We start from the raw sequence: 18,173 nt of genomic DNA on the forward strand, positions 1-18,173 counted from the left end.
CCTGAGTTAGAGGACAGAGTTAGAGACAGAGACTCACTGAGCTATGACCAACACTGTAATTACCTGACGTTTTACATCATTGAGACAAACTTCTCCAGGTTATCAAAGTGAAAAATCTTTTAATCATGTAACAATATAAACAAGTCATCAGTGAAGCGATTGTTTAATAAACTGACTCCTTGTGATGGAATTTGAAAATGTAGTGAGAGAGTGAAGATACTGAACTGTGGATTCCGATTCCCCGGGTTGACCCGTTTCCAATGCAGATTGAAGAAGCGGGCACTTTTCTGAAAGAAGCCGGGACCGAGCGGATCCAGACCAACTTACTGTGGAAAGTCCTGGGACTGGGTTCACTTCAACCGGAGCAGACTGGAAATGTTGTGGGAATTAAAAAGGAGTGAAAGACTGGGTGCTGGAGCCGAGCTCCAGAGACCTACCGGGGGAGAGAAAAACCAATGATGGTGCGGGAATCCGGACTTTGCTCCAATTCAGCGCCGCGCCCACAGGTGGGACAGCAAAGTGAAAGTAACTTTTCTGAGCAGTGACTTTTACTCGGGACCATTTTGTTAACGGGCGGAAAGTTTCCCCACAGAGACAGGTTAGTGCCATTTACTGTATCCCTTCTCCTGGCTGAAGGAATGGGAACTGGAAGAGGGAGGGTGATCCCGGAGAGGAGAAGCGGGGAGCCCGAATGAAGCAGCTCCCGGGACCGGGAATATGATCGTGTCTGATCTTCCAGCTCCGCTCCACTTCCCCGTCCTATTCCCATATTCCTCAATTCACTTAGTGTCCAAACTGAGGAGACTGACTAATAGTTTCTGCAACTTCTTCCTTGGCCATTCAGCCCTTCTTCAGGGGTCTCCTGCTCTCCCTTCTGGGTGAAGCAGCAGAGACATAGACTTATACAGCACAGAAACAGGCCCGTCGGCCCACCGTGTCTGTGCCGGCCATCAAGCACCTATCTATTCTAGTCCCATTTTCCAACACTTGGCCCGTGGCTTTGTACGCTATGGCATTTCAAGTGCTCATCTAAATACTTATTAAATGTTATGAGGGTTCCTGCTTCTACCACCTCTTCAGGCAGTGTGTTCCAGATTCCAACCATCCTCCAGGTGAATTTTTTCCCCCTCAAATCCCCTCTAAATCTCTCCCCTTATCTTAAATCTATGCCCCCCTGGTTATTGACCCTTCCGCTAAGGGAAAAGTTTCTTCCTATCTATCCTATCAATGCCCCTCATAATTTTGTATACCTCAGTCAGGTCCCCCCTCTGCCTTCTCTGCTCTAAGGAAAACAACCCTAGCCTTTTCAGTCTCTCTCCACAGCTGAAATACTCCATCCCAGGCAACATCCTGGTGAATCTCCTCTGCACCCTCTCCAGTGCAATCACATCCTTCCTATAGTGTGGTGACCAGAACTGTACACAGTACTCCAGCGGTGACCAAACTAGCATTTTATACAGCTCAATCATAACCTCCCTGCTCTTATATTTTATGCCTCGGCTAATAAAGGCAAGTATCCCATATGCCTTCCTAACCACCTTATCTACCTGTGCTGCTGCCTTCAGTGATCTATGGACAAATACACCGAGGTCCCTCTGTATTTTCTAGTGTCCTACCATCCATTGTATATTCCCTTGCCTTGTTAGATCTCCCAAAATGCATCACCTCACACTTCTCATGATTACATTCCATTTGCCACTGCTCCGCCCATTTTACCAGCCCATCTATATCATCCTGTAATCTAAGGATTTCCTCCTCACTATTTACAACACCACCAATTTTTGTGTCATCTGCGAACTTACAGATCATACCTCCTATATTCATGTCTAAATCATTATTGTACACTACAAACAGCAAGGGTCCCAGCACTGATCCCTGTGGTACACTACTGTTTACGGCTTCCACTCGCATAAACAACTCTTGACCATCACCCTCTGCCTCCTGCCACTGAGCCAATTTTGGATCCAATTTGCCAAATTGCCCTGGATTACATGGGCTCTTACCTTCTTCACCAATCTCCCATGCCGGACCTTATCAAAAGCTTGACTGAAATCCATGTAGACTACATCAACTGTTTTACCCTCATCTACATATCTAGTCACTGTATTGAAAAATTCAATCAAGTTAGTTAGACAAGATCTTCCCCTGACAAAACCATGCTGACTATCCTGGATTAATCCTTGCCTCTCCAAGTGGAAATTAATCCTATCCCTCAGAATTTTTTCCAATAGTTTCCCTACCACTGATATTAGACTCACTGGCCTGTAATTACCTGGTTTATCCCTGCTACACTTATTGAATAATGGTACCACATTCGCTGTCCTCCAGTCCTCTGGTACCTCTCCTGTGGCCAGAGAGGATTTGAAAATGTGTGTCAGAGCCCCTGCTATCACCTCCCTTGCCTCACATAACCGCCTGGGATACATCTCATCTGGGCCTGGGGATTTATCCACTTTGCAGCCTGCTAAAACCACTAATACCGCCTCCCTTTCAATGATAATATGTTCAAGTATATCACAGTCCCCCTCCCTGATCTCTACACCTACATCGTGAACACAGATGAAAAGTAATAATTTAAAGCCTCAGCTATGTTCTCCGGCTCCCCACACAGATTGCAACGTTGGTCCCTAATGGGCCCTACTCTTTCCCTGGTTATCCTCTTGCCCTTAATATACTTATAAAACGCCTTAGAATTTTCCTTTATCTTGCCTGCCAGTGTTTTTTCATGTCCCCTCTTCGCTCTCCTAAATACTTTGAGTACCCCCCTACACTTTCTATACTCCTGCAGTGCCTCCGACCAAACCAACTTTCAGATCAGTGGTAATAAAAACAAGAAATGTTGGAAATTCTCAGCAGGTCTGGCAGCTTCTGTGGAGAGAGAAGCAGAGTTTACGTTTCAAATCAGTGACCCTTCTTCAGAACTGACAAATATTAGAAATGTAGAAGGTTTTAAGCAAGTAAAGCGGGGATGCGGCAAGAGATAACAAAAGAGAAAGTGTTGATAGGACAAGGTCACAGAGAATAACTGACCAGAAGGTCATGGAACAAAGGCAAACAGTATGTTACTGGTGTGTTGAAAGACAAAGCATTGATACAGAGAGGGCGTGAATTGACTGTAAAGCACAAAGCAATCCAAGCACAAACATTAATAATTTTTTTTAAAAACATAACAGTGGGTAGGCACAGTAGAAACAAACTAATCAAACTAAAACAAAAAATAAAATAACCAAAGAAAAATAAAAAAATACTTAAACATAAAAAGGGAGTGGGGCCCATCATGCTCTGAAATTCTTGAACTCAATGTTCAGTCCAACAGGCTGCAGAGTGCCTAATCGGTAAATGAGATGCTGTTCCTCGAGCTTGCGTTGATATTCGCTGGAACACTGCAGCAATCCCAGGACAGAGATTTGAGCATGAGAGCGGGGGTGGGTTGGGGGGGGGGGTGCGGTGCGGGGCGGGAAAGAGTGTTGAAATGGTAAGCAACCAGAAGTTCAGGGTCATGCTTACGGACTGAGCGGAGGTGTTCTGCACAGCGGGCACCCAATCTGTGTTTAGTCTCCCCAATGTAGAGGAGACCACATCGTGAGCAGCAAATACAATATACTAAATTGAAAGAAGTACAAGTAAATCACTGCTTTACCTGAAAGGAGTGTTTGGGGTCTTGGATAGTGAGGCGAGAGGAGGTAAATGGGCAGGTATTACACCTCCTGCGCTTGCAGGGAAAGGTGCCGTGGGAAGGGGACGAGGTGGTGGGGGTTATGGAGAAGTGGATGAGGGTGTCGCGGAGGCAACGATCCCTTCGGAATGCTGACAGGGGAAGGGAGGGGAAGATGCGTTCGGTAGTGGCATTGCGCTGGATGTGGCGGAAGTGGGGGAGGATGATCGTTTGGATATGGAGGCTGATGGGGTGTGAAGTGATGACAAGGGGAACCCTGTCGCGGTTCTGGGAGGGAGGGGAAGAGGTGAGGGTAGAGGTGTGGGAAATGGGCCTGACACGGTTGAGGGTCCTGTCAACAATGGTGGGTTGGTGGGGAGGGGGGGGGGGAAATCCTCGGTTGAGGATAAAGGAAGACATATCAGAAGCGCTGTCATGGAAGGTAGCATCATCAGAGCAGATGCGTCGGAGACGGAGAAACCGGGAGAATGGAATGTAGTCCTTACAGGATGCAGGGTGTGAAGTGTAGTCGAAGTAGCTGTGGGAGTCGGTGGGCTTAAAATGGATATTAGGCAGCCTATTTCCAGAGATGGAGACAGAGAAGTTGAGGAAGGGAAGTGTCGGAGATGGACCATGTGAAGATGAGAGAAGGGTGGAAATTAGAAGCAAATCGGATAAAGTTTTCTAGTTCAGGACGGGAGCAGGAAACAATGTACCGGAAAAAGAGTTGGGGGAGGAGGCCTGAGTAGGGTTGGAACAAGGAATGTTTGTCATATCCCACAAAATGACAGGCATAACTAGGACCCATGTGCGTACCCATAGCAACACCTTTTACTTGAAGGAAGTGAGTTGAGTTGAAGGAGAAGTTGTTCAATGTGAGAACATGTTCAGCCAGGCGGACGTGGGCTGTGGTGGATGGGGATTGGTTGGGCCTCTGTTCAAGAGGACACTCAAGCAGAGTGAATGGTCTGATTCTTTGCCATATATCTTGCGTAATCTGTATGTCAACTTGCATGGATTCCCATTGTATCTTATTAACACCTTCTCACTCACCATGTTCTATTAGTTAGCATAGTATTCCTGATGTTGCATAGAGAGGACTAAATCTTCAGACATGCTGTCCAAAAATCCACCATTTGTAAAAAGCAAGTTCACGATTGCAATAAATATGAAGGAACATTCTTAAGAGATGTTTATGATGCATTCATTGAAATGTTATTTCCAGCATTGCTGAATTTCAAAATAGAAAATGCTGGAATTTCACAGTTTGTCAGCATCTGGGTGGAGAAAAGACAGGCTAACCTTTTGAGTGGAGATCCTGCATAAAGTCATAACAGTACAGAAGGAGGCCATTCTGCCCATCGAGTCCATGCCGCCTCTCTGAAGAAATCTAAACAGTCCCATTCCCTGGCTATTTTAGACCTAGTAATGTGTAATGAGGTAGGATTAATAAGAGTTCAGGATCTTCTAGGGGGTAGTGATCACAACATGGTAGAATTTCAAATTCAGTTTGAGAGTGAGCAACTTGGGTGTCAAACCGGTGTCTTCAACTTCAACAAGGGCAATTATAGAGGTATGAAGAAAGAGTTGTCTAAAGCGGGCTGGGAAAGTAGACTAAGAGGAAGGTCAGTAGATGAGCAGTGGCAGACATTTAAGCAGATATTTCACAACGCTCAGCAAAAATTTATCCCAATCAAAAAGAAGTACTCGAGAAGGATGACTCACCCGTGGTTAACAAAGGTGGTCAAGGAGAGTATCCAATCAAAAACTAAGGCATACAAAGCAGTGAATACTAGTGGTAGGCCAGAGGATTGGGAATTTTTTAGGAACCAGCAGCTGAAGACTTAAAAGCTAATAAAGAATCAGAAAATTGATTATGAAAGTAAATTGGTAAGAAATATAAAAACAAACAGCAAAAGCTTCTATGGGTGCATAAAAAGAAAGAGATTAGCTAAAGTGAGCGTGGGAGGATGTGACTGAAGAATTGATAATAGGGAACAGGGAAATGGCAGATAATTTAAACCAATATTTTGTTTTGGTCTTCACAGTGGAGGACACTATAAACATCCTACAGCTATCAGATAAGCAAGGAGCTATTGGGAGGAAAGATCTTGTAACAGTCTCTATCACGAGGGACAAAGTATTTGACAAACCAATGGGTCTGAAGGCAGACAGGTCACCAGGACCTGATAGCCTACATCCAAGAGTTTTGAAAGAAGTGGCTGCAGAGATAGTGGAGGCATTGGTCAAAATGTTCCAGAACTCACTGGATTCCGGGAAGATCCCAGCAGATTGGAAAACCGCAAATGTGACGCCAGTGTTCAAGAAGGGAGGGAGACAAAAAGCAGGAAACCATAGGCCAGTCAGCCTAACATCGGTCATTGGGAAAATGCTAGCGTTCATTATTAAGGAAGAAATAGCAGGACATTTAGAAAAGCTTAACGCAATCAAACAGAGTCAACATGGTTTTGTGAAAGGGAAATCATGTTTGACAAATTTGCTAGAGTTCTTTGAGGATATAACAAGCTTAGTGGATAAAGGGGAACCGGTAGATGTGTATTTGGATTTCCGGAAGGCATTTGATAAGGTACCACATAAAAGATTATGACACAAGATAGGATCTCATGGTATTGGGGATAATGTATTAGCATGGATTGAGGATTGGTTAACACACAGAAGATAGAGAGTCGAGATTAATGGGTCTTTTTCAGGTTGGAAAAGCGTAACTCGTGGAGTGCCACAAGGATCAGTCCTAGGGCCTCAATTATTTAGTGTATATATTAGTGACTTGGAGGGGGCGGAGTGTAATATATCCAAATTTGCTGATTATATAAAAATAGGGGGGAGGGCATGTTGTGATGAGGACAAAAGGAATCTGCAAGGAGATATAGATAGGTTGAGTGAGTGGGCAAAAGCTTGGCAGATGGAGTTCAGTGTGGGCAAGTGTGAGGTCATGCACTTTGGAATCAAAAGGCAGACTATTATGTAAATGGAGAGAGACTCTAAAAAAGTGCAACAAACAGGGATCTGGGTGTTCTTGTGCATTAAACACAAAAAGCAAGCAATTAAGAAGGCAAATGGAATTTTGGCCTTTCCTGCTAGGGGGTTGGAGTTTAAAACTAGGGAGTCTTGTTGCAATTGTACAGGATGTTGGTGAGGCTGCACCTGGAGTACTGTGTACAGTTTTGGTCCCCGTATTTAAGACAGGATATACTGGCATTGGAGGCAGTTCAAATGAGATTCACTAGACTGATTCCTGGGATGAAGGGGTTGACTTATCAAGAACGGCTAAACAGGTTAGACCTTTATTCATTAGAGTTTAGAAGAATGAGGGATGATCTTATTGAAACGTACAAGATTCTGAGGGGGCTTGACAGGGTAGATGTTGAGAAGATGTTTCCACTCGTGGGGAAATCTCAAACTAGAGAACGTAGTTACAGAATAAGGGGACACTCATTTAAAACTGAGATGCGAAGGAATTTCTTCTCTCCAGATGGTAGTGAATGTCTGGAATTCTCTAACCCAGAGAGTTGTGGAGGCTGGATCACTGAAAGTATTTAAAGAGGAGGTAGATACATTTTTGAAATATCGGGGAGCTGAGGGATACGAGGAGCTGGCTGAAAAGAAAAGTTGAGATCTGGGGCAGCTCAGCCATGATTTCATTGAGTGGTGGGACAGGCTTGAGAGGGCAAATGGCCTACTCCTGCTCCAATTTCTTATGTTCTTATCCCTATAACCCTCTCGGTTTATTTCACTCAAGTGCCCATCCAATTTCCTTTTGAAATCATTTACTGTCTTTGTTTTCACCACCCCAGTAGGCAGAGTGTTCCAGATCATTATCATTTGCTGTGTTAAAAAAAAGTTCTTCCTCACATTCCCCCCTGCATCTCCTGTCCAAAATCTTAAATCTGTTCTGCCTAGTCCTTGTACCATCAGCTATTGGGAACAGCTTTTCTTCGTCTACCCTATCCAAACCTGTCATAATGTTGTACACTTCCATCAAATCTGCCCTCAGTCTCATTTGCTCCAGAACAATCCCAGCTTCTCAAACTTAACCTTGTGGCTAAATTCCCTGCCCCCCCCCCCCCCAACCCCCAGAATCATTATGGTAAATCTCCTCTGCAACTTCTTAAGGACCCTCACACCCTTCCGAAATTGTGGTGACCAGAATTGGAAGGAGTACTCTAGTTGTGCCCTAACCAGAGCTTTGAAGGTTCAGCATAACTTCCCTGTTTTTTTTACTCAATACCTCTATTTATGAAGCCCAAAATCCCATATACCTTGCCAACTACTCTGTCAATGTATCCTGCCATGTTCAAAGATCTATGCACATGAGCCCCCAGGTCCCTTTTCCCTGTACACTTTAGAACTGTACCATTAGTCGATATTGACTCTCCCGATCCCCTTTGCCAAAAATGCATCACCTCCCATTTCTCTCTTAAATTCCATCTGCCAATTATCTTCCCATTCTGCTTGCCTGTCTGTGTCCTGTTGCACCTCCAAGTTTGGTATCATTGGCAAATTTTGAAATTTTACTGTGTATTCCAATATCCAATATATTTTTAAAATCAGTGATCCTGTCACTGAATCTTGGGCAACACTGCTTTTTTATTTGCTCTTTCATGGGATGTGGGCATCACTGGCAAGGCCAGCATTGCCCATCCCGAATTGCCCTTGAGAACTGAGTAGCTTGCTAGGCCATTTCAGAGAGCAGTTGAAAGACAGCCACATTGCTGTGGGTCTGGAGTCACAGGTAGGTCAGACCAGCAGAGGCAGATTTCTCCTCTGAAGGATATTAATGAACCAGATGGGGTCTTTTTATGACAAATATGATAGCTTCATGACATCATTACTGAGACTAGCTTTCAATTCCAGATTTTATTAATTAACTTTAAAATCCACCAGCTGCTTTGGTGAGTTAAACCTGTGTCCCCAAGGCATTAGGCTGGGTCTCTGGTTCACTGATATTATCACTTTACTACTGTCTCCCCCAGATGTCTCACACCCTCCAGTCTGAAAAACAACCATTTATCAAGACTGGCTATTTTCTGCCCTTTATCCAAGCTGACACTGAACCTCAATTTTGTTATCTAGCCTTTTATTTGGTACTTTGTCAAAGACTTTCTTAAAACCCATATAGACAACATCCATTGCTTGCCCTTCATCAGCCTTCTCTGTTACTTCATCAAAAAAAAAATCAATTCGAGTAGTCAAACATGATCTGCCTTTTGTGCTGACTGGCTCTCCCTAATTAACTCAAACCAAGTGCCTAATGATTTTTTTTCCCATTTTTGTTTCTGAAACTTTACCCACCACTGATGTTAAACCGACCAGCCTGTAATAACTAGGATTGTCCTTGCACTCTTTCTTGAATAGATTTGCCACTCTCCAATCCTCTGACATCTCCCCAGTATCTAGGGAAGATTGGAAAATTATGGCAAGCCCTTCCGCTATCTCCCCTCCCACTTCCTTTAGCAACCTGGGATGCAAGCCACCAGGACTTATCCACTCTAAACATAGCCAGCCTTTCCTTACATCCTGCCAATTAGGTTTCACCTCATCCATTACTTCTACCATCTCTGCTTCTCCTGGTATTGTCAGCATCCCCTTCTTCAGTAAACACTGATACAAAGTACTCATCAGGTATTCAAGCCCTTGCCCTGCGCCACAATCATATATTACCCTCTCTATCCTTAATAGGCCTAATCTCACCTTTTCCTAGCTGCTTACCAGTTAAATGCTGGTTGAAGATTTTTAGGTTCCCTTTTATGTTAATTGCCATTCTGTTTTCATATTCTCCCTTTGCCAGTTGTATTTTCCTCTTCACTTTCCCTCTCAACATATTGTATTTGGCCTAGTCCTTGCTTGAAGAATTCACCTGACATGCATTGTACACTCTCCTTTTTGTTTCATCATATTCACTATCTCCCACGTCATCGGCTTTGGTTCCTTTACCTTTCATCCTTGTTGAATGTACCTAGCATTATAAACCTGTCTTTGTATTCCTTGTAGACTTCCTTAGTCTGCTCCAATCTAATATGGTACTACTCCTTTCTCAGGTATTATCCAACACTCTGACTCCTTCATTGACCTTATTCCTCTTTTCTACTTCTGTATGCTAGTACCCATCCCCTGCCAGTTTAGTTCAAACCCTCCCCAACAACACTAGTGAACTTCCCCAGTCCTGTTGTGGTGCATCCCGTCCCTTTTGAATGGGTGCCTTCTGCCCTGGAACTGGTCCCAATGTCCCAAGAATATGAAGCCCTCCCTCCTGTACCATGCCTCAAACACGCATTGATCCTCCCATTCTTCCTATTTCTACTCTAACTGGCATGTGTAACTGGGAGTAATCCAGAGATTACAATCTGAGGTCCTACTTTTTTAACCTCCACCCTAGTACCTGAAAATCTGCTCTGTCTATGTTGTTGGTACTGATGTTTGCCACTCCCTTATTCCTGTAGAATGACATGCACCCTCTCTGATGTCCTTTACCCTGGTAGCAGGGAGGCAACACATCATGCAGGACAGAAATGCCTATCTGTCCCCTAACTATGAAACTTCCTATAATGACTGCATTGCTATTCTTTGCTGTTCCCTCCTGTGTGGTCTCTTGCCCATTAGTACCATAGTCTGGATTGGATCCCTTCAAGGTGTTGTCCCTCCTAATAGTCTCCAGAGCTCAGTATCAGTTGGAAAGTGCCATACACCCTGAAGACTCCTGCACTATTCCTGCCTCTTCCTATTCTTCCGGATGGCCACCCATCTGCTATCCTGATCTGTTGCCGCTTGTGGGGTGACCACCTCCTGGAATGTACGATCCAGGAACTCCTTATCCTTTCTGATGCTCTTCAGTCACTGCAGCTGCCCCGAAGCTCGGAAATCCTGAGCTTGAGCTCAAGCAGCTGGAGACACTTTCTGTACACATGGTACCTCAAGACAAATGAGGTGTCCCACAGCAGACCTAGAGGCATTTTAATTAAAATAGTTTATACAATTTACTAACTAGATTATAAAAAGACTAGAGAGAGATTTTTCTTAGATCGTGGATGGGCAGCGGAGACCTATTTCTTGCAATTCTCTCTAGTCTTTTTCTAATCTAGTTAGCACCTTGTATAAACTATTTTAATTAAAATGCCTCTAGGTCTGCTGTATACTACTCTTATTAATTCAGTTACTGTTGTACTTACCCTGATTGGAATTCTACTAATCTAATCTGTAAATTTAATACTGTACTTTATAGCTGGTTTAAATGACTAACCTAGATTAGAGAGGAAAAAACCTTTAAAACTCACCAACCAGTTACCTGCTATCCTCTGATATCACTCCTTGCTTTTTTGGGGGAAACGTTTAGTTTAGATTTAGAGATACAGCACTGAAACAGGCCCTTCGGCCCACCGAGTCTGTGCCGACCATCAACCACCCGTTTCTACTAATCCTACACTAATTCCATATTCCTACCACATTCCCACCTGACCCTATATTTCCCTACCACCTATCTAAACTAGGGGCAACTTATAATGGCCAATTAACCTATCAACCAGCAAGTCTTTGGCATGTGGGAGGAAACCGGAGCACCCGGAGGAAACCCACGCAGACACAGGGAGAACTTGCAAACTCCACACAGGCAGTACCCAGAATCGAACCCGGGTCGCTGGAGCTGTGAGGCTGCGGTGCTAACCACTGCGCCACTGTGCCGCCCTCAGGCGTTGTGGAAGGTCCACTTTTTTTCCGTTCTGATTTATCAGCCACTGCTGCTGCCAGGTCTCACTGTCTCCCACTCCCTCACTCGGCCGGCTCCGTGTTTTGTAAAAGACCAGAACAGCACCTCTTTCCCTCACTGCGCTGAATTCCCTGAGTTACGTACTCTGTTGCAGCAGTATTCCATCAAGCTAGACTTCATGCTACTTACTTTGTTGGTGAACAAAAACCTCCTTTATCTATATTAGCAGAAATTCCAAGACCTGAGTCAGTTATTAATTTATTATTCTAATCCATTCCAGTGCTGATTACAATCACATCGCTGGAACACACTGAAATAAAACATCAGAGTCAAACTGTTAGTATAAAGAAAATGTACTCACCAAGGAGGTTTGAATGAAGTGATATCTTCAGCTTGTTTTATTTATCTTTCTGGATTACCAGCCCTGCCTTCTTTCTGCTGCCGTGTCTTCCTTTCACATCAGGATATTGGAATTATTGCCAGTGACGGGGAAAAGGGTGTTGTAAATGCCTTGTGAAAATACTGGGTGACTGATCCTGGTAACTCTCATCTGATTTACAGGGTTCACAATGGAGAGTCGCTCACTGGCATCACTGCTATTGTTACAGATTCAGATTACATTAGCAGGTAAGAGACTGGTTTAAAGGTATGAAGTCTGGATTATCTGTGTAATATGAGGTGTGATGGTATTTAAATTCTATTCGTTCTTTGGTTACAGGAGAGTTTACCGTGACCGGTACAGACAGACCAGTACTAGTGACCATGGGTAGTAGCGTCACCCTGAACTGTAGCGTCACTCCGAGGTTTGACCCTCAGAGTATGGACCTGGAATGGTTGAAAGCAGAAAATGATGAGACAGTAGTTTTAGTCATAAATGGATTCATTCGTGCAAAGTCAATCAACTACCTTGGAAGGACTGAGCTCTTTATGGACAAATTCGAACAGGGAAATGTCTCTCTTCATGTAAACTATGTCCATATCTCCGATGAGGGTAAATACAGATGCATCGTGAGCTCCAGATCCTGGCTGGATGAACAAAATGTTGAACTAACAGTAGCCGGTAGGTATCGATACAGAGAACTGAATCTGTGAATGTAATTACCAAAATCTATTCAGAAATTGACATACCTGTCTAAAATACCTTTAATGAATTTATAAACATAGAATAGCTGCTTTGATTCTTATTGCTGATTTAGTTTGAATACTTGGAGTTAATGTTCCAGATTGTAACTGGATTCTGGAGGAAATGAAGATGTTCTTGATCCATTCAGTCTCATTCTAAACAATCAGGCTCAGGATCACTGGGAATCTTCAACATCTCACTCTGCATCCTGCTCACTGTGGGTGCAGATTCACTGTAGAATGTGTCACTGGGACTCTGGACCAACACTTTATCTCATTGCCTGAGATACCCTCCTCCGGCTCTCTGAATCACACAATAATTAGAGATGAGGGAGGCCATTCAGCCCACCTTAATTGAGCCAAAAGACCAACAGTCCTCCAGTGTACCTCCAATTCTTTCTTAACCCACTCCAGGATTTTTCTCTTCCACCACTCTATCCGGAATTCATTCCACTCTTCATTTGAAGAAATTGCTGGTTATTTTTATTGGTTTGTGGGATGTGGGTGTCGCTGGCTAGGCCTGCATTTATTGCCCATCCCTAATTGCCCTTGAACTGAGTGGCTTGCTAGGCAATTTCTGTGGGTCTGGAGTCACATGTAGGCCAGACCAGGTAAGAATGGCAGATTTCCTTCCCTGAAGGACATTAGTGAACCAGATGGGTTTTTATGACAATCTACAATGGTTTCATGGTCACCATTAGACTGGCTTTTTAATTTCCAGATTAATTGATTTCAAATTTCACCATCTGCTGTGGTGGGATTTGAACCCATGTCCCTATGTTACCAGTCTTACATTGACATTTCACTAGTTTGAACCTGTTCCCGCTCGTTCCATTCTGAAACTTGAAGTAATATTTCAGCTTCACCTTTTCCGTTGCTTTAACTATTTATATCAACGTCGATAAGGTCACCTCTTGGAAGCCTCCTTTCCAGGTGAAAAGCCCAGGCTTCTCCTGTCTTTGCCCATCACTCAGACCCCTGACGCTGGGGATGAGTCTTGTGGATCTTCTCTGCTCTGCCTCCAGTGTTCGAAAGTCACCCTTGTTTCTCAGTGACCAGAACTGGACACAGTGTTCAAGGTGGGGTCTCACCAGAACACTCTGCAGTTTGACTGTGACTTCCTCTGATGTGTACTCTGCTGTATTCAGCCATTTAGTCTGGGCGGGGGGGTGTTGGGGAGGAGGGGAGAGAATGTTGTTCTTCCCTGATGAATGTTTCAAGGAAATTATGATAATTAAGAATATTTCCTAATCTGTTTGACCCAGTTCTGATACTGTTTGAATTACTGTTAGGATGCGAGTTTTTTACTGTAATGTTTCACTTCAGCTGCTGTGTATTTTTCTCGGCCTCTCCTGGCCCTTCTCATCACCCGCGTAACATGTTTCTGTACATTTCAGTGAACCCCTTCTTTCTCCCTGCAAGATTTGTAGCCATTTCTCTTATTATCTCCATATTGATCCATTTAGGGTCAACTGTGTTTATTCTGAGCTTCTGATTTTTGATCCTCACCATGTTGGAATCAGAGTGAACCCACTTGACTGGAGCACATTCATTCCCAGGACTATGGAATTCCTCACCGCCCTCAGCTTTCTGCTCCTCCTGCAATCTACAGCTTTTAAAAATTCATATATATATTTAACCATGATCATAGCTTCATGGTTTACATTCTCTTCTCTAGTTTGTTCTGTACTGTGGTGGAGTCCTACTGTTTGAGTCTTGGCCCTTCAACGGTTTAACAACAATATGAAAATGAGGACCCCCAAAACCTTCAAATGGTTGGAACAAAGTAGAAAGAGATAAATTTTAAACATTCACATTCACCGTTATCTGCTGATGCCCCATGGAGCAGTTTTCCGGCCTAAATGTTATGATTTAACCAAGACTGGAGAAACATGGAAACTTGTGCATTTAACCTTTTAATACAAGAAACTGTCTTAATAGAATTACAGAATCATACAGCACAGCAGAGGCTGTTCGGCCCATCATGCCGATTCCAATTCTTTGAAAGAACAATCTAATTAGTCCCACTGCCCTGCTCTTTCCCCATATCCCTGTAATCGTTTTCTTTTTAAGTATTTATCTAAATCCATTTTGAAAGTTTCTATTAAATCTGTTTCCACTGCCCTTTCAGATAGTGTGCATTCCAGAACATCATAACTCACTGTGAAACAAAAAACGTCTCATCTGCCATCTGATTAGAATCATCAGCCGACAGCTGGAGACCATTTATCGCATTGAGCCTGTGCCGACTCTCTGCAAGAGCAATTCAGCTAGTCCATCTCAGCCCCACATTACCTCCTGCACTACCCCGTAGCCCAGCAAATTTTTTTCCCTTCAGGTGCTTATCCAATTCCCTTTTGAAAGCCACATCTGAATCTGCATCCATCACCCTTTCAGGGTTTTTTGCCAAATACCTTAATCTACGTCCTCTGGTTACCGTCCCTCCAATCCCTCTGTCAGCACAAACAATTTTCCCTGATTTACTCATCAAATCCCTTCATAGTTTCAAACACCTCTATTAAATCTCTCAAAATCCTTCTTTGCTCTAAGGAAAACAATATCTCCACATAACTGAAATCCCTCAACCCTGGTACCATTCTAGTAAATCTCCTCTGTATCCTCTCTCAAGGCCTTGGCATCCTTCCTAAAGTGTGATGCCCAGAATTGGACATGACTTTCCAGCTGAGGTCTAACCAGTGCTTTATTATGGTTTATTAGGATTTCCTTGTTTTTATACTCTATGCCTCTAATTATAAAGCCAAGAATCTCACATACTTTTTTTTAAAAACAGGCTTATGAGTTTGTCCTGCAACTTTCAAGGATTTGTGTATGTGAACCTGGGGTTTCTCTATTCCTGTATTCCCTTGAAAATTGCACCCTTTTTTAGTATTTCCTCTCTCTCTTGCCACAATGCATCACTTTTTTTTTTATTCGTTCCTGGGATCTGGGCATCGCTGGCTAGGCCAGTACTTATTGCCCATCCCTAATTGCCCTTGAGAAGGTGGTGGTGAGCTGCCTTCTTGAACCACTGCAGTCCATGTGGGGTTGGTTCACCCACAGTGCAGTTAGGAAGGGAGTTCCAGGATTTTGACCCAGCGACAGTGGAGGAACGGTGATATAGTTCCAAGTCAGGATGGTGTGTGGCTTGGAGTGGAACTTGCAGGTGGTCGTGTTCCCATGCATCTAGTGCCCTTGTCCTTCGAGGTGGTAGAAGTCGCGGGTTTGGAAGGTGCTGTCTAAGGGGCCTTGCTGCGTTGCTGCAGTGCATCTTGTAGATGGTGCATGCTGCTGCCACTCTGCGTCATTGGTGGAGGGAGTGAATGTTGAAGGTGCTGGATAGGGTGCCAATCAATCGGGTTGCTTTGTCCTGGATGGTGTCGAGCTTCGCGACTGGTGTTGGACAGGCAAGTGGAGAGTATTCTGTCACACTCCTGGCCTGTGCCATGTAGATGCTGGACAGACATTGGGGAGACAGGATGTGAGTTACTCGCCACAGAATTCCCAGCCTCTGACCTGCTCTTGTAGCTGCAGCATTTCTGTGGCTGGTCCAGTTCAGATTCTGGTCATCAGTCACCCCCAGATGTTGATAGGGGATTCAGCAATGGTAATGCTGTTGAATGTCAAAGGGAGATGGTTGGATTCTCTCTTACTTGAGATGGTCATTGCTTGGCACTTGTGTGGCACAAATGTTCTTTCCCACTTATCAGCCCAAGCCTGGATATTGTCCAGGTCTTGCTACATTTCTACACGGACTGCTTCAGTATCTGAGGAGTCGTGAATGGTCCAGCCTGGTAGCCAGGACACTAATCCCAGCCTGGTTTAAATATAGCCCATACCAATGGAATAGTTCCCTCTTTCCTGAATATTGTTGCTAGTGCCCATGAATTGAAACCCCTCCTTCCCATACCACTCTGAGGCATTCGTTTATTTCTCTAATCTGCTTGACCCTATGCCAATTAACATGTGGCACATAAAGTTATACAGCACAGAAACAGGATCTTTGGCCCATTGTGTCTGTGCCGGCCATCCAGCACCCAACTATTCTAATCCCATTTTCCAGCACTTGGCCTGTAGCCTTGTATGCTATGGTGTTTCAAGTGCTCATCTAAATACTGTTTAAATCTTGAGAGGGTTCATGCCTCTACCACCACCCCTTCAGGCAGTGCGTTCCAGATTCCAACCACCCGCTGGGTAAAAAGAAATTTCCTCAAATCCGCTCTAAACCTCCTACCCCTTACCCTAAATCTCTGCCCCTGGTTTTTGACCCCTCTGCTAAGGGAAAAAGGTTTCTTCCTATCTAACCTATCAATGCCCCTCATAATCTTGTACACCTCAATCATGTACCCCCTCAGCCTTCTCTGCTCCAAGGAAAACAACCCTAGCATTTTCAGTCTCTCTTCATAACTGAAATGCTCCAGCCCAGGCAACATCCTGGTGAATCTCCTCTGCACCCTCTCCAGTGCAATCACATCCTTCCTATAGTGTGGTGCCCAGAACTGTACACAGTACTCCAGCTGTGGCCTAACTAGTGTTTTATACAGCTCCATCATAACCTCCCTGCTGTTATATTCTATGCCTCGACTAATAAAGGCAAGTATCCCATATGCCTTCCTAACCACCTTATCTACCTGTGCTGCTGCCTTCAGTGATCTATGGACAAGTACACCGAGGTGCCTCTGTACTTCCTAGTGTCCTACCATCCATTGTATATTCCCTTGCCTTGTTAGTCCTCCCAAAATGCAACACCTCACACTTCTCAGGATTAAATTCCATTTGCCACTTCTCTGCCCATCTTACCAGCCCATCTATATCTCCCTGTAATCTAAGAATTTCCTCCTCACTATTTACAACACCACCAATTTTCATGTCATCTGCGAACTTACCGATCATACCTCCTATATTCACATCTAAATCATTAATGTACACTACAAACAGCAAGGGTCCCAGCACCGATCCCTGTGGTACACCACTGATCACAGGCTTCCACTCACAAGAACAACCCACGACCATCACCTTCTGCCTCCTGCCACTGAGCCAATTTATGATCCAATTTGCCAAATTGCTGTGGATCCCATGGGCTCTAACCTTCTTGACCAATCTCCCATGCCGGACTTTATCAAAAGCCTTACTGAAGTCCATGTATACTATATCAACTGCTTTACCCTCATCTACGCATCTAGTCACCGACTCGAAACATTCAATCAAGTTAGTTAGACACAATCTCCCTGCTACCCTTTATCCCTGCTACCCTTCTTGAATAATGGTACCACATTTGCTGACCTCCAGTCCTCTGGTACCTCTCCTGTGTCAAAGCCCCTGCACTCTCCTCCCTTGCCTCCCATAACAGCCTGGGATACATCTCATCTGGGCCTGGGGATTTATCCACTTTTAAGTCCGCTAAAACAGCTAATATTTCCTCCCTTTCAATGCTAATTTGTTCAAGTATATCACAATCCCCCTCCCTGATCTCTCCACCTACATCGTCCTTCTCCATAGTGAACACAGATGAAAAGTAATCATTTAAAACCTCATTTATGTCTTCCGGCTCCACACAGATTGCCACGTTGGTCCCTAATGGCCCATACTCTTTCCCTAGTTATCCTCTTCCCCTTAATATACTTAAAACGCCTTAGGATTTTCCTTTATCTTGCCTGCCAGTGTTTTTCAATGCCCCCT

At 44.1% G+C, this 18,173-nt stretch overlaps 1 protein-coding gene across 1 annotated transcript in view; it reads left to right on the plus strand.

The window, feature by feature from the left end:
- Nucleotides 1-323: 323 nt before the first annotated feature.
- Nucleotides 324-18,173, plus strand: part of LOC137345906 (butyrophilin subfamily 1 member A1-like) — a 182,272-nt gene continuing 164,422 nt past the window's right edge. The window contains exons 1-3 of the mRNA XM_068009149.1: nt 324-598; nt 11,937-12,002; nt 12,094-12,435. Of these exons, the coding sequence (XP_067865250.1) occupies nt 11,945-12,002; nt 12,094-12,435 (400 nt within the window). The 5' untranslated portion in view covers nt 324-598; nt 11,937-11,944. The remainder of the gene's footprint in view (nt 599-11,936; nt 12,003-12,093; nt 12,436-18,173) is intronic.

Source organism: Heterodontus francisci, chromosome 29, assembly GCF_036365525.1.
Source record: "Heterodontus francisci isolate sHetFra1 chromosome 29, sHetFra1.hap1, whole genome shotgun sequence".
NCBI lineage: Eukaryota > Metazoa > Chordata > Chondrichthyes > Heterodontiformes > Heterodontidae > Heterodontus > Heterodontus francisci.